This window comes from Vespa velutina, chromosome 8 (genome assembly GCF_912470025.1).
Source record: "Vespa velutina chromosome 8, iVesVel2.1, whole genome shotgun sequence".
Lineage (NCBI taxonomy): Eukaryota > Metazoa > Arthropoda > Insecta > Hymenoptera > Vespidae > Vespa > Vespa velutina.
Window position 1 is genome coordinate 115,768 of NC_062195.1, and position 25,798 is coordinate 141,565.

The 25,798-nt window shown below is 42.3% G+C and overlaps 1 protein-coding gene across 14 annotated transcripts; it reads right to left on the reverse strand.

Moving 5' to 3' along the window:
- Positions 1 to 1,095: 1,095 nt before the first annotated feature.
- On the reverse strand, positions 1,096 to 25,367 carry LOC124950940 (rho GTPase-activating protein 100F). Of its 14 annotated transcripts, none has more exons than XM_047498523.1 (23): positions 24,641 to 25,367; positions 22,805 to 22,904; positions 20,793 to 21,036; positions 12,403 to 12,516; positions 11,933 to 12,115; positions 11,658 to 11,816; positions 11,069 to 11,298; positions 10,727 to 10,985; positions 9,992 to 10,003; positions 8,676 to 8,928; positions 8,331 to 8,594; positions 8,068 to 8,226; positions 7,779 to 7,942; positions 7,324 to 7,672; positions 7,022 to 7,240; positions 6,557 to 6,945; positions 6,265 to 6,397; positions 6,021 to 6,140; positions 5,790 to 5,950; positions 5,472 to 5,664; positions 5,017 to 5,348; positions 4,015 to 4,078; positions 2,654 to 2,785 (listed from the first exon to the last, which is right to left on the reverse strand). In XM_047498523.1, exons 3-22 carry the CDS (start codon positions 21,009 to 21,011, stop codon positions 4,043 to 4,045), a joined length of 3,948 nt encoding a protein of 1,315 aa, XP_047354479.1. In that variant the 5' UTR covers positions 21,012 to 21,036; positions 22,805 to 22,904; positions 24,641 to 25,367; the 3' UTR covers positions 2,654 to 2,785; positions 4,015 to 4,042. The 14 variants fall into 14 exon arrangements, with proteins under 14 accessions (XP_047354474.1, XP_047354467.1, XP_047354469.1 ...); XM_047498522.1 differs by having other exon boundaries at positions 5,017 to 5,352; XM_047498518.1 differs by lacking the exon at positions 4,015 to 4,078 and having other exon boundaries at positions 1,096 to 2,785; positions 8,340 to 8,594.
- Between the last annotated feature and the right edge of the window lie 431 nt (positions 25,368 to 25,798).

Genomic DNA, 25,798 nt, shown 5'->3' on the forward strand with positions numbered 1-25,798 from the left:
TCCATTATCTATAGTCAACATTTGCATAGAACGCGTCGCGATATTTAACGATGGCGATGTTTTGCGTGTGTATACGTGTGCGATGCAGGCGCGTTCGCGCATGATTTGGCTTATTCTTTCATATTTTTATTTTCCAACTTTTTCTTCGATATAGCATGCGTGCACGATCCTTTCGATATCTCTGTAGCGGCCCTTTTTATATCTATTCTTGTATGTATAATATTATTTTTCTTATGTATAACATGTACATGTACTATATATAAATAAATATATATATACAACGCACGCGCGCGCGCGCGCGCGCATACATACGCACGCACGCACGCACGCACGCACGCACGCACACGCACGCACACATACACACATATATTTATAGATATAGATATAGATCTGTATATATGCATATATTTATAGAGATCTATATAAATACTATATATTTATACATAGTACATATAGATTCAATGATGTATACCGTTAGTAGTTGTCTGTTTTTTGTTTGTATACGAGGGCTAACTAACGCTACAAGTAATAATCTTTTATCAAAAGCACATGTATATCGTGACTAGTCTACATATATATATATAACATGTGTATAATAGTATATTGTATATAAACCGACCATTATGTATGTCACGTTGTATTATTTCTTTCTGCTTACGCTTTTCTGTTGGGTGTTGCTGGGTGTGTGTGTGTGTGTGTGTGTGTATCTGTATATCTGGATCTATACGCCTATCGTAATGATATGGCTGCTGTGGGAAAGGTTGTGTTATCTCGCATTTGTTAATCATTTCTTTCGTGCTTTATCGAACTCGTTGTTGTCGACGCGAATTTGTTTTCATACACGAACGATACGGAAAGATTTCGCTCGACAAAGAAGAAACCACCGGTTGCGTATAATAGCAATTTTGTTCTCATTGTGCCGTTGGAGCTAAGTATCCATCGAATTGCCTTTCGACGATCCTTTTTCTGTCGCTCATATCGTCGAGTATTATTTTTGTTTTCTGTCGACCAAGATTATAAAAAACCAAAAGAATACATGTGAAGGAATAAGAAAAAAAAGAAGGAAAGAAAGAAAGAAAGAAAGAAAGAGTAGACCTTTTTGACTGAAAATACATGTTCTTTTTTTTTCTTTTTCTTTTTTTCTTCTTTTCTTTTGAAAAAATTCATACGTCTTTAACGTTTAAACTCTTTCTTTGCCTCCTTTTATTTCTAATTTGTCGCTTTTCTTTTCTTTTTTTTTCTTTTTTCTTTCTTTTTCTTTTTTTTTCTTTTTTTTCCTTTTTTTTTCTTTTTCTTTTTTTTCTTTTTTCTTTTTTCTTTTAATATCGATAGGTTGTGCTTTGAAAGCTTCACTCTCGCTCGAAATATTTTCATTTATCATTTGTCTATTTATTGTTACAACGGCGAGAATGACGTAGCTGCACGAATCTCGAGTAAAGTTTCCTATCGATTTAGGAACGTCGGTTCTAAGTTGGGAAAGAATGTTCGCCATGGTCCTATCGGTTAGCGTTTTTAATTACTTTGACAATCGCCTACGAACGCTCGATCGATATTTTTAACTAATTAAAATTGTTCGATATCAAGCGAGACCTCATTACGACGTGTAAATGATATAAATATAGAAATATGAAAGTTATCCAGCAAAGTGGTAATGATTTGTTGTACGGTTTGTAACTCGGCTTTGAATTAAAATCGATATTTTCTTACGGAAATTTTAATTACGTTCGTAATTTGCAACGGAGCTATTATATTTAATATCGATGGTATTGGCGAGATCGAAGATAACTCCGCGCGTTAAACTGTGATATGAGGTTGTCGATACGATACACGATCGATTAACGACGTAGGCGAATCGCGTTAATACATCGCACGTATCTTTCTAATCTTTTGAAATTGTGAAAGAGATTCAATGGAATCGTTTGCGAGTTTATCTATTTTCACAAATAGAAATCTATAATATTAACGAGACGTTGGATTTATGTAAATTATACAATGAATAAAGGCGGTAATCTCTTATCGGGATATTAATTGGAAAAAAAAAATAGATCCAACGGAGAAAGAGGAAAATTTTTTAATATTTCCCGATAAGAGAAATTTCTGATGCTACGTGCGATGAAATCAGCGTTAGAAAGACCATAGACGAGGGAAAGACGATCGTCGAAATCGCCGAAACCGTTAAACTCGCGAATAAAAAGGCCAGAAAACATCGGCAGAGATCCGTTACGAGCACGGTGTTATTTTATTTGTATTCTATTTATATGTTTAGTCTATTATTTGCTCAAACGAAGTGCATTGATCTCACTCGCGCTTATTCCTTTTACGTTCACTGCGCTGCGCATTTCGTTAACGTTCAATGATATCCGCTCGCAAGCCCTAATTAATGGCTCGTTTTCGGAAGTTGTTGTTGTTGTTGTTGTTGTTGTTGTTGTTGTTGTTGTTGCTGCTGGTGCTGCTGCTGCTGGTGCTGTCGCTGTGGCTGTTGCTGATGGCGATCGTCGTCGCTTGCCTCGACGTCTCCTTCGGCACCTTTCTCGGGCTCTTCCAAGATACGGGCTTCCTCCGTGTCGACGCTGCTCGTAGGCGTCATTTGTTCGGTCGCGATCGCGATCGCGCCCGCTCCCACACCCGAACCCGCACCCGCACCCGCTATGATCGAGCCAGCCGTCGTGGTAGTAGTTTCCCCGACCTTCTCAAATCCCAAACCCCCTAGGAGGCTCTTGTCAATCGGCTCCGGCGAGGCTTCCGACTCCTCGCTGCTAGGTGAACCGGGAGACGAGACTATCACCTACGCAAGCGGACGCAATCGCCCCCGAAAATGTTTCTCTTATTTCTCATTATTTTTCCATCCTTAATTCTCCCTTTTCCCTTCGTTAAAAACTTCAAGGAGACCTTTATCGGTCCTTTATTACACTTTCTCTTCCCTTTACTTTATCATTAAACAATATGAAAGGAGACATTTCATTGATTAATCCTTTCTGTTTTTCAATATAAATAATCGAACAAACTGGACTTTGTTCGGTAAATTTCATTAATCAACAGAATTATTTAAAGCCGATACTAAAGCTTATGTGGAAAGAATGAAATTGTCTTCGCACTGATACGAATTTGTCTGCCATCGTCAAAAATCAAACCTATCCTCCCCTCCGCCACTGTGTGTCTTATCCGACAAATATACTGATTATATTTATTATTATTATAAAATATTATATATAAATATAATATTTTCAAACTTTTTATCGAAAGGAAACGAAAAGAAGGAAAAAAGAAACGAATAAATAAATAAAAGAAAAAAGAGAAAAAGGAGAGAAGAGAAAAATGTCCAACTGTTGTTTACGATAATAACAAGTCGCTTCAACGTCGTTTCAGTTTATAAAATCGGAAATGGAACAATCGATCGATATGGAGCAAAGAATCGATGGGATAAGCGCTCTTCACTACAAACGTTTTTAGCGCGCTTGAATCTTTTCTACGACGAAAGGTATGCTTTTGATTCCTACGAATTCGCGCTTTATACAGTCGTTTTATGGGGCAGTCATTTATCAAGATAGTTATTAAAGATGAACGACGTCGAGTATGATTTAAAAGTGAGTTGCGCAAACTCGATCGATTCTCCGACATCTGAATTGAGCCATGCACGTGATTGTAAAGTAATTAGCGGATAAAAATGTGAATGATAATGATGATGGTGATAACAATAACAACGACAATAACCAACAACGGCGATAATAATAATAATAATAATAATAATAATAATAATAATAATGATGATAATAATGATAATAATAGTATCGACAACAGCAACGACAACAACAACAACAACAACAACAACAACAACAACAACAACAACAACAACAACAACAACAACAATAATAATAATAATAATAATAATAATAATAATAATAATAATAATAATAATAATAATAATAATAGTAACAGTAGTGGTGATGATGATGATGATGATGATGATAATAATAATAATAATAATAATAATAATAATAATAATAATAATAATACCTGTGCAAGAAGCGGCGTCTCTGTACTGTTAGCGGTTTGGTAGAGCCGGCAATTTGCGCTTGCTCTGAAGAATACGTGCCCAAACGAAAAAAGATAAAGAAGAACAACGTAAATCGTCACTATAATCGAAAAACGTCGAAACTATAGACGCAAACGGAAATAATAGCGTCGCGCGACGTATAGATATCTCCTTTTTTGATGCTGACAAAATTGACTCGTACAGAACTGACATCGAGACATGCACGAAGGTATTTTGCATAAACACGTAAAGTATGCAAAATAAATGAATGATCTAAAATTCGCGCAAAATGTTATGCGAGTGATTTATTACGAATGATATACTTTGGTGCGCAGCAGCTAAATAAATGTGTGTATAGAACATTTTGCAAAGCGAGTGATCGAGAAAATACGTATATATGTACAATAGTTTTTGGTCCATTCGGCAGATATTTACCGATAAATATTTACACGATCGTTTAACCTAGATGAATAGAAGTGTAGAAGTAATGTTTCGAACGGCATAGATCGTTCGCATGCGCGCTAAAAAATAGTGAGAACAACACAGCGAGAGAAGAAAAGAGAGCGGAAGGAGTAGTAGCGTGGTGGAAAGATCATTGGTAATTATCGTGCTACTGCGCTCCAAACAGATTGCGAATCGTCGAGAATAATGACCGATAGAAAATCGCCTAATGATCGATGAAAGCACTTATTATATAAGCAGATGAATGTCATTGGACTTTCTTTGATATATTCTTGATTTGAGAATAAAATGATTTGTTTGTTTAAAATAACATGTTTCTTTCTTTAAACGCTAAATGATTGAAATTTTACCGGAACGTTGGCTTCGAATGAAATTCGTAATGCGTTTGCGCAGCTGATTCACGGAGCTGATTCAGTGCCAGAAAATCGACCTTTTCTTTTTTTACTAGGTAATAGTATTTCAAACATGATTAACATTTATTACGGCCGAACACATCGACTTTAATTGTCTGTGCAACGCACCTGTCGAGGCTTGATTGGCGGCGGCGGAGGCGGACGAATGGAGGGTGCGAGGGCTTCGGCTGCTGTAGTTTGGGGTGGACGATGAAGTGAGGGTGGCTGCTGCCAAAGCAGCCCTGTTCGACCCAATGTTCCCTGTACCTGTTGTTGTACCTGTTGCTGTACCTGCTGCTGCTGCTGCTGCTGCTGCTGCTGCTGCTGCTGCTGCTGCTGCTGATGGTGATGGTGATGATGCTGCTGCTGCTGCTGTTGGTCCACTTGTTGCTGACTGTTGCTGTGCTCGGTTGCTGGCGTAACTCGAGGAAGCGCTGAACCGACTGAAGAAGTCTTCCGAACTGTCTGTGAAATGAGTGTCTGATTACTCGGCCCTTATTATTCATCCCTTTATATATTTATATTTTTGGAATAATTTGAATTGGGAATGTATTGAAATTGACAGAAGTAAATGATATCATTACCTGACTTAATTGGCCATATTTCCAATAGATATTTCAATACAGCTATCGGCTGTTGGAAATCCAACGGAGGACCACCTTCTTCGGAGTGTAACATGAGTACTGGTCCAAAACAGACAGCCAAACTCGCTGGTGACATTTTGTTACATTGAGAAACGACCATTGCCAAGTGGTCTAATAAATAAATCAATGTACACTGAAATCGAGACGTTATCGTTTTAATCATATTGTGCATGTTATCTGTCAAATATACTACAACATATATTGTATTATCTTATTAACTGTCATATCGATCTCGTTGGATCATCTAGTTGAACTTACTCTGTTAACTTTAGGCAAACAATCCAATATACTGAACATGAGTTTAGCGTTGCCTTGTGGATCATCGGGCAAACAAACGGCCAGTGCGTCGACCATCATTTGATAGAGACATTTAGTAAAGAGCGGCTCCGGAAGTTCACGTAAATAATCTTTCAGTACGCCTATATGCGAAAAATAATTTCGTTTAAACTTTGTTAAGAGGGAAGGTCTAAAACATTAGTGGAAATTTACCGGTGATGACGTTTATATCTGGTACGTTGTCGGGTGATAGATTGACCGATCGTGCATTTCGTTCAAAAGCTTCCCTTAATATCCTCTTTTTTGTTGCCGAGCCACAAAGTCTATACAAACCTGTAATACATATATAATAATTATCTGTGTGTTAGAAGTAGATAACGAAAGTAATATTTCGTATTCGATAATTCGCAGCGATCAAGTGTCTCATAACGATAAGAATCATCACGATGTTACAGACCTATAATATCCAAGCCTCTCCTTTCAACCTCCTCGACGCATCGCCAAACTATTATCGGTACATTTGGAACTCCCATTGCTAGTGCCGTGGAAACACCACCGGGAACTCCTCCAGTCTTTGACTCTCGACTAACCTATGGATAAAATTCAAGTGGTTAATTATTCGTTAATTATTAATTATTCGATTATTAGGAAAAGCCATATAAAATATGTCTATGGACGCGTAGATATAGTATTAGTAGATTAGGTTGGTATTAGTAGATTAGTATTAGACTTATAAGTATTAAACTTACGACGGTATCGAGATCGACTCCGAACAAAGGAGCTACTCTGGTAGCGAGGGATATAACTGGTAATCCCCTCCGTCTGAAAGTTTGCTGGGCGTCGGTATATCGCAGTCTTAAATAGATTGTACCTCGAGGCTCGACCTTAACCGCCAACTGATGCATCGCCGCTTCCTTAAGCAGTGTCGCCAAGTGTACGGATCCTTTATAACAAAGTTTGTGCCGATATTGTGGGTCCCAAGAATATACGAGCAGATCCAGCTGCCGATTTCCTACGAGATCCAGCTCGAAGGTTTCGTCCCAATCGAACATCAAATCGCCCGTTCGCACTACGGTCCGTGCTTTGTGCACTCTGTCACACTCCAATACGCAATATAAGTCTCTCAGGCCGCAGCTAGCTGTTTATTCATTAATAATTTATTATTATTTATTATTTTTTTTTTTTTTTTATTCGTTATTAATCTTTTGACATACCTAAATTAGGCTGACCCGATGGCGTTGAGGGTGTAGTTGCTGCCGAGGAGGTTGTAGTCGAACGAAGGCCGCGACCCGCTAATAAGTGTACCCAGAGCAATCCACTGACCCCACCTGCCAGATCACCACCGCTGGTCTCCCCGAGTGAACTCAAGAGGGAACTGGTCGAACTCGGAGTACCCACTGTCGGTGGCTTTTCTATCTTATACTTGAGGAACTCTAAAACGTCACATTATATGGGAGGGTTTACATGAGAGGGATTATCATGTCGAGATTACAAGGATTCGTTGGATATTACTTACCTGCAGGATTAATATCTAGCAGTCTTTGATCCTGAGTTCTGGTAGGTGTGGGGGTCGGTATACTTCTCGTAGATTCAAGGTCTAATAAGTTTCTAATTCTTCTAACTGATGTTGCCCTTTGACTCGCTGAGCTTCCTAACGACGGTTTTTGACTTGTCAAAGAGGAACGTGCGCTTGTAGCCACCGATGCCGGCCTAGGATTGCCTGTACCCCGATGACACGTCGAACTAATAGCCGTCGACGCTCTCAAATTCGCCAAATTAACTTGTTGCGCCGAGGCAGATCTCGTTGAGAGTCGGTCCAACGTACTAGAAAGTGGTCTGTACGCCCCGTAACTACCATAATCGCCCTACGATATAAATATGACGACAAACAAACGTTTAAATCTCTCTCTCTCTCTCTCTCTCTCTCTCTTGTAAGAACCAATTGCAAGATCGAGTAATAAAATAATTTACTTGATTGACCGCCGCGTGAATATTTTCAGCGCTATAGGTATAACGTGGTGGTCGATTTGTGGTGGCCCTGATTTGCTCGTACAGTGCGCTCGTGCTAGGCGTCCTGCTCAACCACGCTCGATATTCGTCGGAAGTGAATACGCTAGGCGACGATGGTATCCTACCTGTTTCGTCGGGTTAACAAAAATACGAGAGTGAACATTTACGTATTTATTTGGGCAAGGTGCGCTTTTTTTTGCTTTCTGTTTTTTTTTTTTTTTTTTTTTTTTTTTCTTTTTCGCATAGTTACCCCTGTCTCGTCTAATCGAAGGCAATTCTGGGGCCGATAAAGCACCATCGCTGTCTTCCTGATCGATCAATCCTGATGCCACCGTACTGAGACCCGACCTGATACCTGGCTGTTGCGGCAACGTTCTACCACTTCGGGGCAAAGAGTTCGATCTCAGTCCTAGAGTACAGGAGTGACGAAAGAAAGAAAAAAAAAAAAGAACAAAGTATTGTAGAAAAGGAGAGTAAGGAGAGTAACGACGTTGGTTGAAAACTTTAAATTACCCGCCATACCCTGACCAATTTGCGATCTCGAAAGGGTCGCAAGATGGGAGACGGCACTGCTCGATGGTGGATTATTCATATTGTGTCTGTAATAATAGTAGGCAGATTTCGGTGAACTCGAACACGTGGCCTCGGTATCGGAAGCATAATCCAAAGATGGTCTGTGTCTCCTGGTCAAAGTACCGACTGGATTTCGCCGTGGGGTGATTGACGGCGTGTCCGCTTGAGTCCCGTATCTGGTGTTGTATCTCAATGCCGACGTTCCTGCATGAAAGAAAATGATTTAATTGATAGCAAGTAATAACGACGACAATACAATACTGCCTCTTGGTACATAACGCGTACCCGATTTTAAGCTCGATCTTAGAAGAGTATGACGAGCTGGCATCGTTATGCTCGCGTAATCGACGCGCGGCAAATGTTGATCCGAACCGCTTCTTGGAATGATCCTTCCACTGCCGGCATGCTGAGAATAACCATAATGAGAGGACTGAGTCTGCCCTGACAATCTTCCTGCGACCGATTGCATTCCGCCACCGGTGGACATTCGACGTCCATCGTTCGATGGCATCACTGGCCCAGTATAGAAGGAGTGTACCTATTTGCAGTATCGTTGCGACGTGTTATGTTATCGACGCGTTCCATCACAGACCAAAAATTTATTTCGTGTCTCGAATTATCGTCAACTTTGTGACTTCGTCAAGTCACTAAGAAATAGATCGTCGGCGAGAAATGAAAATAGAAAGTGGAATAGAAAGTGTATCCATGAATAGCAACGGAAGGAAAATATAGTCGACGATAATCCAAGATATCGATAATCCATTTAACGATTGCCCATCGACACTATGATTGGTCTCGCAAGCTGAGCAATTAATTGTACTAGTTTTGTTTGGATAGCGAAATGAAAAATAATTGAAAGATCGATATCTTATAAAGGGAAGTTGATCAATCATAATGTCAATTAATTAACGTTCACGATTACGATAGAATGACGTAGATAAGAGATATGGATATAATAAGATTCAAAATGCAGGACGATAGAAAGAAAACGATGGAAGGAATTGCACAGCAAGCATATGTACGAGGCAACGAAAAGTAGGGGGTTTACGATATTAAAATATAGCGGTACACGTACGCGACTTTTTTCATATATCTATTTATGATATCGCTATGAAATCTAATTATATTGAATAATATTTGGAAGAAAAGATTTATTAATACGGAAAAAGATTTATTAATAGGAAAAATGTGTGCATCGGTAATAATAAAAGAAAAAACATACCTACCTATTGATTGCAAACGAATGAAATGATTAATGGCGAAAGGAGGGAGCACAATAATCGAAGGAAATATTCGGGTTGAATATACTGCCGATGCATACATTTGGTGCCGAATTGACCGTCGTATTGCCGAATATAATTAAAATGCTTCATATAGAAATTTCGCATGGATTCGATTGGAGGAAATGCAGATATATGTATCGAATAATGAGCATATGTATATATTATATATATATATATATATATATATATATATATATATATATATATACACATATATATATATATATATATATCGCGTACGGTACGTACAGTACGATAAATTGCTCTTATACCTATACACAATTCTAGATATGAAGAAAGAGTTAGTGTTGTCTTTACCTTCGTAAAATCCTGGTTAATTTCAATGTAGCATTCATTCATAGAACCGATTAGTTATATGAAAGACGACATCGAAAGACGAACGTCGTGTCGTAAAAATGTCGACACTCCGTGCCGTTCGGAAATACATCGACGTGAGTTTCGGATATTGATCACACATTAAATAATCAAGCAGACATAGAAGCGAAAGCTCTCGTCTTTCTAGATAGGAGCATGCAAAATGTGTTATTTAAAGTAATTCAACGAGGCACATTTTATATATATATATATGTGTGTGTGTATATATATATATATATATATATATGTATATATATATCTCATAGCAATATCAATTATCCGAAAGACTCGGAGATCGTGTTGGCAATAAAGGTGCAATGATCGCTCTGATTTCTATCGGAGAGTGTCTCGAGACAATAGACGAATTCACCACTTTCTTTTCTAACGTAACGTAGCGTTTATCGGAGATAGAGAAGGGAAAACAAGTAGTTAAATTGGTGCAGATAGGTGTATGAAAGGGTGCTCGATCCACATCGTCTAGAACATCTAATGTATAGTATCTACACGTGACATCAGATCGAGATTGACATCGGATCGGACAGGCTAATCGTATCTTGACTTATTTTCTCGAATCGATCGGAGAGCATTAAGAAAATCTCGAGCTATGTCAAGTTTCTTATCGTTAGACGAACGACATCCGTAGCTTACGATTTACCGCGTGCCACAACCAAAACTTACTTTCTCGGCCAGACTTTCCAATGTCTTCGGATAACCACGCTCGTAAGGTTGAAAATGTTGTGCAGTCGCAGGTTTCGGTTGATGGGTGATGACAGGTGGTGGTGGTGGTTGATAAGACCAATGTCCTTCCGGTCTCGAATTGTAATAAAGATCGCCGTTACTAGAACCCAAATCTTGACTCGATCCCAAACCCGTAAGGCCTAGTTGCGATCGGGAGGGCAACATTTCTCGTCCGTCGCCTCGTCTGCGACTACTGTCTCTGCCGATCGAGATAAAGTATTTCATTTTAGTCCGCAATCCGGATCCATCCGTTCAGATATATATCTTAGATTTCTGATGTACCTGACATGATTACTCGTAGCGTGGTCGCTCTCGTCTTCGTTCAGTTCCCTCTTGATCACTACCACCGGTGGTGCTTTGTGCTCAGCCTGACGACTATGAGAGACAGCTTGATGGGGACCGTGTCTAGTCGAGAGAATGAGCCTCCTCGGTATCGACATGATAATAACGACGTCGTCTAGGCTCATGTGCGTCACATCGACTAAATTTACCGCGAGGATCTCGTCGCCTACCTAGGGGAATAAGATTTTTTACATATTTTAACGATATTTTATCGTCGATTGTAATTAAAAATACATATGAGAAAAAAATACATATGGTGTCTGAATCGTTCGCCGACGCGAGGTGGTAGAGCCTTTATAGCTCTCTCCCTCTCTCTCTCTCTCTCTCTCTCTCTCTCTCTCTCTCTCCTCCTAGAATTCGACGATTCTAAAGGATTTCGTTTGGGCTATGAATCTTGGGCGTGAATTAAAGTTACGATCGATGAAAAGACGAAGAGAGGCCTCCTCTCACAACGAACGAACTCGTAACCTTTTTCTCTGGGATATATAAGATGAACGAGGACGTATTAATTCTCGATTAAAATTCTCACCTTCAAGCAGCCACTGTTATAGACGGCAGTTTCCAATGCTATCCTTGAGATGAAGACGCCGTCGTTTCTGTCAACGCCATTACCTTCGCGTATATATAAGCCAAGCGTCTGTCCCGGCCTTTTAATTATCTCAACAAGGTGGATAGGATGTTTAGGATCCTAAAAGAGGATGACGTTGAAGAGATGACGTTGCGCGGACGATTTCAATTCTTCTTCTTCTAATAACGATCGATCAGATCCCGGTATATGATAATGGACGATTAACGGGGACGTACCTGCATCGCAATGAATTTCTTTGCCGCTTCGGACACTTGTCTGCCCATTTGACGGGGCTCGATGACGCGAACGACCATGTCACCCCTTTGCTCAACAGCTTCGAGGGCCGCTGCCGTCGAGGCGTCATGATCGTTCTCGACCGTTTCGATTTGCTTGAAGATGTCCGAACTGATCCCGCTTATCTGCAACAAAACGTCCTTTCGCTTCAGGAAGCGTAACGAACCGAGATATTTTTGACGGTACGCTTTTGTGAAATCGACCCTTCTCGGATATATTCCATGGAGAAAGCATTATCATTATACTCATTCGCCTAATTTATCGTAATTTGTATTTTGCTTTAATCGTCGAGCTGTAAATTCCCTTCCGCTCAGATTTATCGTCAAATTTATTCCTCGAATTTATCGTCGGGTCGTATTTCACAAACATCGATAACGACTTTAAGGCATTATAGAGTATTCGAAATGATTACTTTTCGGAAGTCTCCCTGGATGACCAAAGATGGTGGTTCCTTGGGGCGCAACTGGTTGGTAGGAGCTTGCCTTCCAGGACTTGCGCTTATGTCTATCACTTCCCCCCGGCCCTCCTATAATTACACCGATTCTATAATTAATTGATTAATTCGTTAAAATATATCGCAACCCCTCCCCAATCCCTCTTAAACAAGATCATATCTGATACGCAAGTAATTTTGTCGAAAAGTATATCAAACGCGTGGGGCGATCGATGGTAATCGAAAGAAATGTTCAAGATGAGGAAGGAGCGAGCCTCTGTGCGATATTTAAGAATCCACCGATAAAAACGGCGAATCCATAGACCGTTGACTCCGGATTCGTTTTTTTCTCTGCTTTCTTTTTTATTTTTTTGTTTGTTTTTTTTTTCTGGGTCTTTAGTCGCCTAAAACTCCTTCCTATGTATCCCTTTCTTCATTCGTTTTTCATTCCCTTTCGCGTACCCTCACCCATTCCCGTTCTAACCTCTATCGTTCCACGTTTCCCTTCGGGCTCGCTGTGCCACGCGTTAATCGCTAGTGTCGAGAAGAAGATAGAGAGATCTACTCCCTCGCTCTCTCTCTCTCTCTCTCTCTCTCTCTCTCTCTCTCTCTCTCTCTCGTACGGTCCTTTTCACGCGTCGATATATGCTCCGAGATAGGTGGAAGGTATACAACACCGTGAGGATTACCTTACGGGAGAAAAAGCACCCTGTGCCACCCCTGTCGCACATCCTCGTCTATCCCATAGTGGCTAATATGGCGGGAAGAAGTACTTGGAAGCGTACGGAAGCCGCGCACGCGCTTTTCCCGCGTAATACTCTCGCGAGCCATGGAGTGTGGGTAACTATCGATCCACCATGACGTCACCGTACAACCTCTTTCCTGCTTCGCGTCCGTCCACCATCTCCACCCACTTCTTTTTCTACGTCTATCCATGTCCTCGTTCAACGCCGGGGTTCAGTCCCTGATTTCTTTTCGATACATCCCCTCTTTCGTCTTCCCTTCTATCTCTTTCGCTCGAATCGTCTGTCACTTCCATGTGTGTCTTTCTTTCTGCCCTTTCCACCCCAGCCCCATCCTCTTTATTTTTCTCGTTCTCTGAGACGTACGATCATGATCTCAGAGAGAGAGAGAGAGGGAGAGAGAGAGAGAGAGAGAGAGAGAGAGAGAGAGAGAGATTTAACATTTATCTACGCTCTACCACCGTCACCCTTATCTTCGCCCATTGCTTCGAAGACCTCGCGATCTTCGCATCAAACTTCTCATAGAAATTTGTCCTCCTTAAGAGGAGATAAGAATGAAGATGGACTTTTCTCCGATCGAATCGTTCGTCAAATACCAACCGAGAAAATGAAAATAATTCATTGTAGAGGATTCTTTTCGTCGATCAAAGTTCAAAGAGAAATGAAAAAGCGTGCGGTACGCCGCTGCGCGTAGTAGGTCGTAAGTATCAGTAGTAAAACGTGGTACTAAATAGTGGCGACGTATACGCAGGCGTACGCACGTACGGCCATCGACGGTTGAAAAAAGGGGAGTGGCAGGGAGATCGAAAGACAGTAGGGATAGGGTGAAGAGAGGAGGTAGGAGAAAGAGATGGAATGCCGAGCCAAGAGAATGTAGTAAATGGGGCTTTGGGGAGGAGGAGGAGGAGAGGGAAATGAAGAGGGATGAAAGACCCCTCTGGTCTTTGCAGAATCCTGCAATACGATGTCGGTTCAGCGCGCCTGCGCTTCGTGGACCTGGAAAAGCTCGATTCAACTCGTCTACCCGTCATCGTCATTTTGTCCGTGTAGGCGCGCGCACACGCGCTCTATAAAGAGAAAGGGAGAGGGAATACTTGGCGCTTGCGCCTTTCGATTCCACGTTTATACGACTAAGATACGCGTATGTTTCGAACACCGTACCTGTCTCTCGTGTCGTATATAGGATACTGTTATTAAGGATAGAAAAGTGTCAGCTACGTGTCGCTGCTACGTGTGCTGGACAGGTGAATGCGGCGCGGCTGCTTACCACGTAGAGTATAGGATATATGCCTGTATCGTAGATTTGTGCGTAGGTGATGAGGCGTACGGCGCATGTGTGCATGGTTAACCGCTCGACCACGTGTCTCTACGTGAACTTTCCGCCACACGATAGACCACACGATACTCCGCACACGTTGGTATGCATACGATAAATACCTACTGACCGTGAACGTACATATACGGTTCATACGTGGTTCGATGTATTAACAGCCCCCTTCCAGTTAGCCCCATTTTCTCTCCTTCTATCGCATAAGAGAATCGACAGATATGCGAAGATAAATATATGGAGGGCAGAGAGAGATGTGTGTGTGTGTGTGCGATTATATGGGTGGGATGAAAGACTAGTGCTACGTATAATATGCTCTCTCTCTCTCTCTCTCTCTCTCTCTCTCTCTCTCTCCCTCTACTCGAGTTTTTCTATACGTTCTTCTATACGAGAAGGAGCGTGCGTCGCCTAAGCTCAACTGGCGAGTCAATCTCATCTCTACGGACTTCTTCCGATTGTTCAGCTTTCGTAATTAGCGAGCCAACGGTGATAAAAGTTCATTGTCAACGACGGTAGTCAATTGATAAAATATCATCCGTCATGAATTTTTTTTTCTCGCCGATTTAAGCGAAAGAGATAGCACTCTCGTTATATCGCATTAAAGAATCGAATGCTTCTTGAAATCTATAAGAACTGCGTAAACGGGGAAAATCGATGATCGGCGTCTATAAATATAAAAAAGTCTTTTCTCGTCTAGTTATATATAATATATCAAAGTCCCTGGATAGTCTTGACCTTTCCTAACGCGATGATTTAGTGGATCACGAGAAATATATTCCCACGTAATAAGGCGCTCGGCGTACATTTGTAATATCATATTCTCTAAATGGCACACGGACGTTCTCTGATATATATGTAATAATACTATATATACGCATTTATATATATGTATATATATATATATATATATATATATATATATACAGAGTTGTACACGAAAGATGATACGACAGATGTTTCTTTTTACGTATCGAGGATCCTTTCTTGTTACATTCTGATCAATTGGGCAAAGAGCCGTCCATAAAAATTCGCAATTTTTAGAATTCGTGATGTTCGGACGTACACACAGGCACAATATCTCGCGGATCCCTATCGATGGATACACGAGATGCCAAACTCTTATGAAAGAAGAGCTTTGAAGGTAGACTAGGGAGAGAGAGAGAGAAAGAGAGAGAGAGAGAGAGAAGGCCGAGACAAGGGTACTTTTGACTTGGGAAACGAAATAGAATGGGTCACTCGCCGAAGATATCGCCGAGAAATCGGATCCGTTTTTCGAAGCTTTATCGAAAGACCTTTATTGGGTATCGTAGCCAATCGTGCGCGAACTACATACCTATGTATTATGTATATAATTCTATCGGGGAAGGAACGTATGGATATGTATATTCTATTCTTTTCCAGTCCCAATCTATTGATATTCGTTGGCTTTTGGAATATTTAAGAAAATGACACAAAACGAGATAGATCTTAAAACGAGACTAAGACGAGACGGGATCTAGCGAGGCGTCTAGATAGCGGTAAGAGTATAATATAACTTCATTTCTCAATTTAATTAACGTTATTTAAACGCCATTTCATTTTTCTTTTTTTTTTTTTTTCATTCTGTCGAAATTTAATTAGACGAGACAAGGTGACATTAAAAATAATTTATACGAGATAATTAAGCCTTATCGGAATGATCACTTGGTAGAAATAAGTACTGTATTAAATTTCGTGAGAAGACGAGAAGAATGACGAGAAGAGGAGATCGTTAACTTAAATATTGTCCCCGATCAACCCCGATATCGTTTCATGGATCCTCGCGAAAGATCAAGGACCTTTATCTATCGCACGCGATATCTACACCTTTGAAAGTATCTTATTGCCCGTATCTGAGACTTTAGGATTGGAATCGATGGAATATTTGCAAGCGCATTGATCGTATTTCCAATAATAATTCCATATCTATCATCGATACCTAAATATTGCAGTAGGTACAAGATATTGATCAGTATGTCCCGTATCGTATAGATTCGATGGACGGAAATTTTTCGAAATACGGTACGCCGAGATATTGATTTCACGCCGCGCGTTCTTCTTTCTTTTGCACGATAGGACCCTTTCGTGCGATAGAGAGAAATAACCTGGGAATAGTCGGTCGGGGTTGCGGATGTGTTTATCGTCACAAAGAGATTAAAAATGGGTATGCGAGATGAGTGGGAAGTAAAATTCCATAGGAAACCGTTTTCATTCCCATACATCAAAGCATCGCATACGAAGCGAATGAACAAAGAAATCTCCTTGGAGTTTGCACAGAAATGTTTATAGAATTTCCACATTCGTCAACATTTGTATTGAAAATATTCGATACGTCTGCACGTATTCGAGCACGATATTACGAAAGCCGTGGCTTAAAAGATTTCTTTTTCTTTTTTTTTTTTTTTGTTTTTTTTTGTTTTTCTTTTTTTTTCCTAATCAATTCTACGACACAGGATCGAATAATTTCCAAACTAGCAACAGTTTTAAAGAGTTTTAGTTTTGGTAGCGTAATTCAAAAGTGAATTTCAACAGAGAATTTAAGCGAAATTCGATGCGCCCAAGTGGCATTTTAGCGCGTACGAGGGGCCCTTCGTTGATCGCCGCATAGACACATTTTCTAGAGCGTCGTACTATAATCTATAGATATCTCTCCCGAGGAATCTTTTCATACATTCTCACGTGATACCACATGAGAAAGTGGTGGAAAAGAGGAAAGGGATCGTAACGATCCAACTGCTCTAATTCCGGTATGTGGAACGTGCAAGAGGGATAATTGCGGCCCAGCTGAAAATCAAAGAGACTTCCTTTTCGCCCGACATTCCCCGCTTGTGCCCCATTTTTTCCTTCTCCCCCATCCCCCTTTCCTCGGTCGCCCGCGCCCCACCTATATTTATATTCATCCTCTTCATTCTTCCCAACCCCCGCTCCTCTCTCCCTCTCCCTCTCTCTCTCTCTCTCTCTCTCTCTCTCTCTTCATTTCGCCGTCTCCTCTCTTGCAACGAGACTCCCGACGGAACGGCGAAAAGGGGGAGAAGAGAGTCTAGGCGAGGCGACAATTAGCCCTCCGCAATATGCAACCTTCCCCGACGCCGAGTTAACGGCCGAGTCGGAAAGTAAGGGTGGCAAAAGGCCGCTTAAGGACATGTCACGTGTGTTACGAGGAAATTCCATCGTCTCGAGGCTACCCCGATCGAAATTTCCTTCTGCATGCGCTTGTGCACTTTAACACCCTCGGCTTTGGCTCTCGTCGAAGCGATAAAAAGAACAAGTTTGTAATTATTGACTAAACCCCACCTAACGTTCTTCTTTTCGCAAATTTTCACAATTTTATGTCCTCCCTCGGATTAGGAAATGTAAAATCTAATCGAATCGATATCTATATTACAGCAAATTTTGTTATGCATTGGCGATAATGCGTTAATTGTCGATTCGAAGGATAGTGCGTAGATAGAGAGCATCGATAGAGCGGCAGCGGATTCTGTCGGTATAAAGAGGGTAGAAGGATGGATAAGGTCGATGGGAGATAATTAGATATTGATTTCGCATTAGAGTATGCCAAGATAAACGGCTGTTCATTAATGTGACATAGCGAAGATCATCGTTCACTGGCCGTGTCATTGATACAGAAAGATCAATCGCGGATTTATGCATATTATCTCGTTCTCCTGTCTTTTTCCAATTTCGTTGATATAGGAACTTATACAAGTAAGAAAAGTCGAGATAATCTTTCTCCAATCGTACCGTTACTTGGAGCGATATTATTATTCTTTATTCGAGGAATATTTAAAGTTGTCGTACCTGAGCATACGAACCGCTTCGATTTCGGGATACTCGAGAGAGAGAGAGAGAGAGAGAGAGAGAGAGAGAGAGAGAGAGATATTCCATCTACCTTTGTGTCCATCTTTTGAAGCTTTTCCGAGTGGAGAATGCAGTTAATGTAAAATGTAAAATGTAGGTATTCGCGAGGTCAAAGACCGTTGTTTGATGAGCGAACGTCCATTACTGCTTATTGCTGAATCAAAGATGTCCGTGTCTACTGTTACTTCGAGTTGGCTTTGATCTTTCTCTCTCTCTCATCTACCTGGTCCCGCTGTTAGTAATCTATCGTACGAGCCAGACAATACATAGAAACGTTGTTTGATTTCAAATACGTCAAACGCGTTGTGATTATTAGCGTGTTCGACGTAATTAGAGTTAAAAGATAGAAGTACTTGATAGAAATATGCCATAGAAAAGAAATAAACGTGGTCGTACGCGGTCGCGTACAGAGTGAGTGGGGTCTTTGCGTTTTCTACGAGTCCTAATCCATGCTCGCGTAATTAATCTTTCCGTAAACGAGGATTAACTCAGGCTCCTTTAGACATAGAATCGTGCTTCGTCAATTGGCACAATGCGAGTGGCATTTTACGTCGAGATAGAATTTGGGTCGCGCTGAATGATTTACTCGTCGATCGAGGATAGAGGGTACAACGTTCCTATATTTACCAACTATAAGTATCAGGGCGCTCGTACGATGTTCGATATCTGTGTTTCCACGAATTCACTTGCCAGCCGATCGGACGGCTACGCGTCGCTTCGAAATGAACGTTTTTTGTCTATCGAAGACCTTTTTGGACTCTGTAAGAAGAAGGGAAAAGGCCCTTTACGATTCGTGGAAATGCTTTTCTCTCTCTCTCTCTCTCTCTCTCTCTCTCTCTCTCTCTCGAGGACAGGAAGAGGAAAGAAAAAAGCGGACAAAGTTGCGCTTATTAAAAGTGAAGAATAAAATTCGCAGGAAATAATGGAGCTTGGTCGAGGCGAGCGAACGCTCGAAATTATCCGACTAGGAGAACTCCAAATCCATAACGACGGAGGTCCTTCTCATAAATTGCGCTCGGCGCGTTGAAGCTTCGAATAACGAAGGTTCAAGTTACAACGTCATTTGCTCCCATTTAACTTTGTTATTATTTCACCTCGGCTTTCGAACTATACTTGGCTCGTCCCTACGAAACATACGGTTCGCGTGCACACAGAGACATTCGATTGGCACATTATGCACTTGGGAGGAGTCGTTAGGTCTGAAAAAATCGTCGCTACTTTTCGTGGAAGCACGCGTTCTAACGTATTCCACTAAAATACGAAAAGAACGTTCGAATATCGACGTTTCGGAGAAGAAAAAGAAGAAAGAAAGAAAAAAAACGATAGATCGTATATCTTGCTAGCAGTTTCGAGAACAAGTTCTTTCATCGAAGACCCTTATCGACGAGCGCCTAATTAATTATACGATGACGCCGTAGCGAGCTTAGAGAGCCTCGTAATAGATTGTTACGTTCTTCTCTTCCACGTCGTTGTCGTTGCGGTTGACGTCGACGTCTATGACGACGAGGACGCGGCTTATTATGTTATTGCACCATTTGCAAAATTTTAATGGATTCGAGAGCTCCGCCACTCTTCTTCCTCATTCTCTCTCTCTCTCTCTCTCTCTCTCTCTCTCCTTTCTAAAAATCGATCGACGGTACGCTCTTCGTCTTTATCTCGAACATTTAGATCTTTCGTTTAACCGGTAACGGTAATCGAACAAGTTGCAAGGTTCTCGGCTTTGCAAAGTTTTCGAAGGGTGCCATGCCTATCGGATCGGCCGAGAGTCGCGTCGTCGAAAGGAAAGAGACGCGTCAAAGGCCATGGTGTTATTGTGTCGCGTACTAACCCGCGCAACGAATCTTGCCGTGTACACTTTCTTTTCTAAAATATTTCACGTGGCCGAACGAGGCTACAAAGAAAAACGGGGGAGATCTCTCGTCTTTTGAGAAATAATTTCATTTTTCGGCGACTTTTGGCCGAAAGATAAAAAATGACGGTCGTATTCGGAAAAAAAGTACATACGTTGTTCGTGGCTACGTTAAATTTGTTAAAAATTGAAGATACGTATTTTTGAACGGTCGATTCTAAGAGATCACTCGATTAAGCTCGGCTCGAGTCGAGTTCCTTCCATTTAACTCTCGATACGATTTATCTCGAGCTAATCGATTTAACGACAATAATTCAGAAAGCAATCTTATCCGGTCGACGGCACAAACGACCTTCCGTTCGTACTCGGCGCAATCCTGGCGCAATTTCTTAGCTCGACGAGAACGCAACGACGAATTGGATCTGAAAAAAAAGCGTTAGAGAAACTGGGGAGCGTCGGATAGAAGATTTAGATTTTATCTCCAGACGCAAGCAGGTCTATATAGATATGGGTGGTCGGCAGGATAGAACTCATTGAGAATGGAACTAGTTGGATAGGTACGTTTTTCACTTACTTTCCTCCGGCCGCAGCAGAGCATGGCTGCTGCACTGCAATCGCGGCGAGCCGTAGACGAGAGTTGAGGCTGATGACAGACGTAGCTGAGTCGTGCGCCCCCTTCCCGCTGCAGCTGCACCACGCGCACCTGCAGCTGCACCTGATCCCGATCCTGCTGTCCTTGACCGACACCGACTCGACCACCGTACTTGATGCGCACGTGTTTTCGCCACTGCATGAGTTCGGTGCGTCATGCCCTCTTCCTGGATCAAAAGCGACGATGTTTTTCCTATCTATTATCTTTAACAGTCCGCGAAGGCTTTGCTGCGGAGAGGGAGATTTGAACGAACGGGTTAGCGGGACGATTAGTTCGAGTCGAGCGCGGCCCCGCGGAGCGCGAAGGATACTCGAAAGTCGTTGCTCGAGTTGCTTTCGTGCGCGATTGTGTGTGTGTGTGTGTGTGTGTGTGTGTGTCTGGACGATAATTGGAATTTAATTCGAATCGAAGCCAATACCGGCTACTCGAACTTCTCGCGTCTTGAAGGAGTTATCTCGTGCCGCAAATACAAATTCCACGCTCGAGGTAGCCTCGATGGGCCACGTTCATATTCTGAGCGATCGCGATAACACCGATTAATATCGATTACTAGCGATTAACTTCCAAGATTTCGTTCGATCTTTGTCAATATTGAGATTGCCAATATTGAGGATTCATCGTTGATTCATATTTTTCTTTTCGCCTATTTCCCAAATGCCTGGACGATATCATACATATTTTATCATTTAACATTTTCACGAATCCGATTAACCCACTTTCCATTCTTCGTTCGATATCTGATAGGTTAATTCGCTAATGGATGACCCGTTTTGATCGAAAATCGATCGAACGATACGGACCTCTCTGATTTATTTTTTCTCCTTTCGGACGATCACATATATGTACGTAAACGACGAGTGCGCTACGATCGTACGCTACGTGCGATTCCATTTTCATGAGAAAAAAATAAACGTAGGACGATCGATCGCAAATATTACCTTATCTAGGATCATTGCTCTTTATATTTAAATACGCGTCTATAGATAACACCGTGTCGGGTTATGCGGTAAGTCGTTAAGAGTCAATCGTATGTTCGTAAAATTAAATAAAGGAAGTAGTACGCCGCTATCTTGACGCGCGCGTTGAAAGATATTTATATTTTTCTCATCCTATAAAGTAAAGACGAGTTGGTACGGTTTATTTGGTTGTAATAACTTCGATGGTAATAATATGAATCTTATCCGTAGGGAATGTCGTCGGAACGAAAAAATTCTGCTTCGTACTCTTCTCTGTTATCGAGAGCAAAGATAATACAATGCGATACGACGGAGAGAGATAAATGCCAGGACGAATAGAAAAAGTCGAGTTCCGATTCGCGATACTCGGGAAGGACGCGGTGTATGTAAAATGACGTGCAAAAAATTATACACGTAAAAAGGGAAAAAGATAGATGATCTTATTCGAGTATATGTAAACAACATCGTTATCGTACGCGTTTAGTTGCAATAAACCCCTGAATCGTGCATCTATCCAGGGTAATGGATAAGATTTCATCCAATCCAATTTTAAACGCGTTATATCCGATGAACGAGCCATCCATGGGATGGATTTCGAGAAGGTGTCGTGCAGAGAGCTGTCTTGAAACGTTGATCATTAAAAAATATAAAAGAATGGAAAGTAGGTGAGCGTACAATAGGAAAAACTAGGATTGATTCATGTTTCGTAGAAGACATTGAAAAGAGGGATTCAAGTAAGTAGGGATTAAATTCATTTCTGAAAATATACGGCCGAAAGTAATCGTTAATAATAGATAATAGTGTCGTAGAGACGGAAAATAGATGTATAGCATCGATCATGCATAATCAAGAATAATTCGGATAATAACATATTTCCAGAGTGATCGATCAACAACGATTAATTACTCTGGGCAAGCGTAGATAAATGAATAAATGAATAATAGATCCAATTGTAATATGTATAAAATAATCGTGTACCTTCTAAAAAGCATTTCTCGCGTGAAGGACCGACGTGTCGCTGCACGACCAGTGTTTCACAGATTCTTTCATTCTTGTCCACGTGTCAAGCTCTCTTCTCCTAAGCACAAGAGAAAATGACAGGATTAGAGCGATATACTTCCGCGCGAGCACCAATCGATAGTATCACGCGTCGTACATAGAGCGGGTATACGCGGGGATATGTAGGGCCTTATCGGACGTCAAATTTCGCGTCTCACGAGGGGACAGTTGGGAAGGAAAAAAAGAAGGAAGAGAAAAAAAAAAAAAAAGAAAAAGAGAGAAGAAAGAGGATAGAAAGGGGGGAACAAATGAAAGAAAAAAGAAAAGGAAAAATTTAAAAGAGCGTCAGGCCGAAGCTAAAGGAAGGAGAGAAGTTTTATTACGTGTCCACGTGTTACACTTTTCACTACTTTTTCTCTACGACCAATCAACACGTGTCTCGCGTACACCTCCGCACAGTCTCCAAATCCAGCTCCTCCTCTCCTTCCCCCTCCCCTTCCTTTCTTTCTCCTCTCGTAAAGTTTTCTACGGAGCGACGCGACGTGGCTCTCATCGAATTCTCCAACTCCCCCCTTCTTTTTTCACTACTCGTACGATACTGGAGACGCGACTATTTGATCGATCATCGAGGAATAAGGAATAACTAATGACGGCGCTTTTAAAAGGCAAGAAAAGCAAAAAGAGCGAGATTATTCTTAATGACGAGTCCTCGCATCGTACGTTCCCGCACGAGGATCAATATCACGTGTATTATCGTAAAAACGTACGAGTATCGTGAACGTACTCGATCTTGAAAGGAGCGCTCGTAGAAAGGGAAGAAAGATTTGTCCGTACGCTCGTATCGTAAGCAAATGGAGCCGTTCTTCGATCGATAAGAGATACGGGAGCTTAAGAGAACCCGCCGGCAGCAGCAGCAGCAGCAGCAGCAGCAGCAGCAGCAGCAGCAGCAGCAGAAGTAGTAGCGGAATTATTAGCACCGTCGGTGCCGACAGAACACCAACAACAGTGGCTACCCCGATATATTAATTGTTAGCGGCCTTTCAAGGAACGCGCACGTTTCCGTTCCTTCTTGCCGCGAGCGCGGAAAAACGAATGAAAGGGTAAGAAGGAGGAAGAGAGGGCAAATACGAAGGAAGGAAAAGGAAAGAGAGGTGGATGGGGAAAAGCAGAGCAGAGCCACCAGCACGGAATCGTGGTGGCGTGCCAGCCGATGGTCCCGGACCAACCGATCGATATACCCTTTTTTCGAGAGTAGCTTCCACCATCTTCCCTCTCGCTCCCACCGAACCGCCCTCTCATCCATCTCTATCTCTTTTTGTTCTCACCTCAAAGAACGCGCGTATAAACGTAAAAACGTAAAGCGATCGAAGCGATGCGCGTGCTCGAACAAGGCCACGTTCGTTTTTCCTTCGTTCGTTCGTTCGTTCGTTCGTTCGTTCGTTCGTTCGTTCGTTCGTTCGTTCGTTCGTTCGTTCGTTCGTTCGTTCGTTCGTTCGTTCGTTCGTTCGTTCGTTCGTTCGTTCGTTCGTTCGGTCGATCGGTCGGTCGGTCGGTCGGTCGGTCGGTCGGTCGGTCGGTCGGTCGGTCGGTCGGTCGGTCGGTCGGTCGGTCGGTCGGTCGGTCGGTCGGTCGGTCGGTCGGTCGGTCGATCGGTCGGTCGGTCGGTCGGTTGGTCGGTTGGTCGGTCGGTCGGTCGGTCGATCGGTCGGTCGGTCGATCGATCGGTCGGTCGGTCGGTCGGTCGATCGCTCGTTTACGCGCAATCACGAAAGAGGAGGGTTCGTTGGGTTATAAGCATAAGGATCTTAAACGTACCTTCCAGAGAATCTCGCGAGAGAGTCGGCGATCGTACGTTCCTCGGTGCAAATAGCCGACTCGATTGATTCCAATTATGAGATACTTTTACTCCCTCTTTCTCTTCAACGTTTCTCCTTGTCGGCGAAGGAAGCAGAAGGAATCTTCCGCTCGCAGCTTTCTCACCTCGCCGTATAACGCCACGCGGGAATCAATACGCCCGCCTGCCTCGAGTAGTCTCTCTCGCTCGCCTTTCCCACCCGCTCGCCCAGCCCTCTCACTCACCCCCTCTCCTTTTATATCCTTCTCTCTCTCTTTCCCTTACTCTCACCCTCGCTCTCTATCTTCTCCTTCTCGTCTTCACTATTTAACCGTATAGCCGGTGAGCACTGCTCTCTCTCTCCCTCTCTCTCTCTCTCTCCCTCTCTCTCTCTCTCTCTCTCTCTCTCTCACACACACACACACATCTACGTATGCCAGTCTACTTATGCGATCCTCTCTCTATGTTGCCTCTTACGCCAAAGACCATGATATTTGTAGAGATTCCTGCGAAGAAAAGATGTGGAAAAGAAATATTGATGGATTAATTAATGTTGCGAGCGCGAAAGATAGAGATAAAAGAATGCAAGACGACGCGACGGCAAAGAAGCACTTTTGACGAGGACGTCGAAGCGGCTCGAACTAAGACGGGGTGGAAATTGGAATTCGAGCCGACCCTGTGCAACGCGCCGCGCCGCGTAAGCACGACTACCCTATACCGACTCTAGTCAGTCACCGAGACGGACATGTTGGATGTCGGAAGTGCGCATGCCGACGCCGGCGTACGCGGCTCCTTTATCGCGGGACGTGGACAACGGACGAGAAGGAGGACAACGACGACGACGACGACGACGACGACGACGACGACGACGACGACGAGGAACGTAACGATCAACCCAACTCGCCCGTTCTCTCAACTTTAATTCCATTGAAAAATAGCATATATATAAGATACGCGTTAATATAGCAACGTAAGTACGTACATTGAACCTTTTCGCTTGATCCCACAAGCAATCATTCGCCCTTGCGCAATGTTTTTGCATCCTTTCGTTACAAGCAATAATCTCTCCTCTGTGTCTTTCTCCCTGTCCTAATGCTTAAGATAAAATATAAACCTACTTACCATTTATGTGGTACATG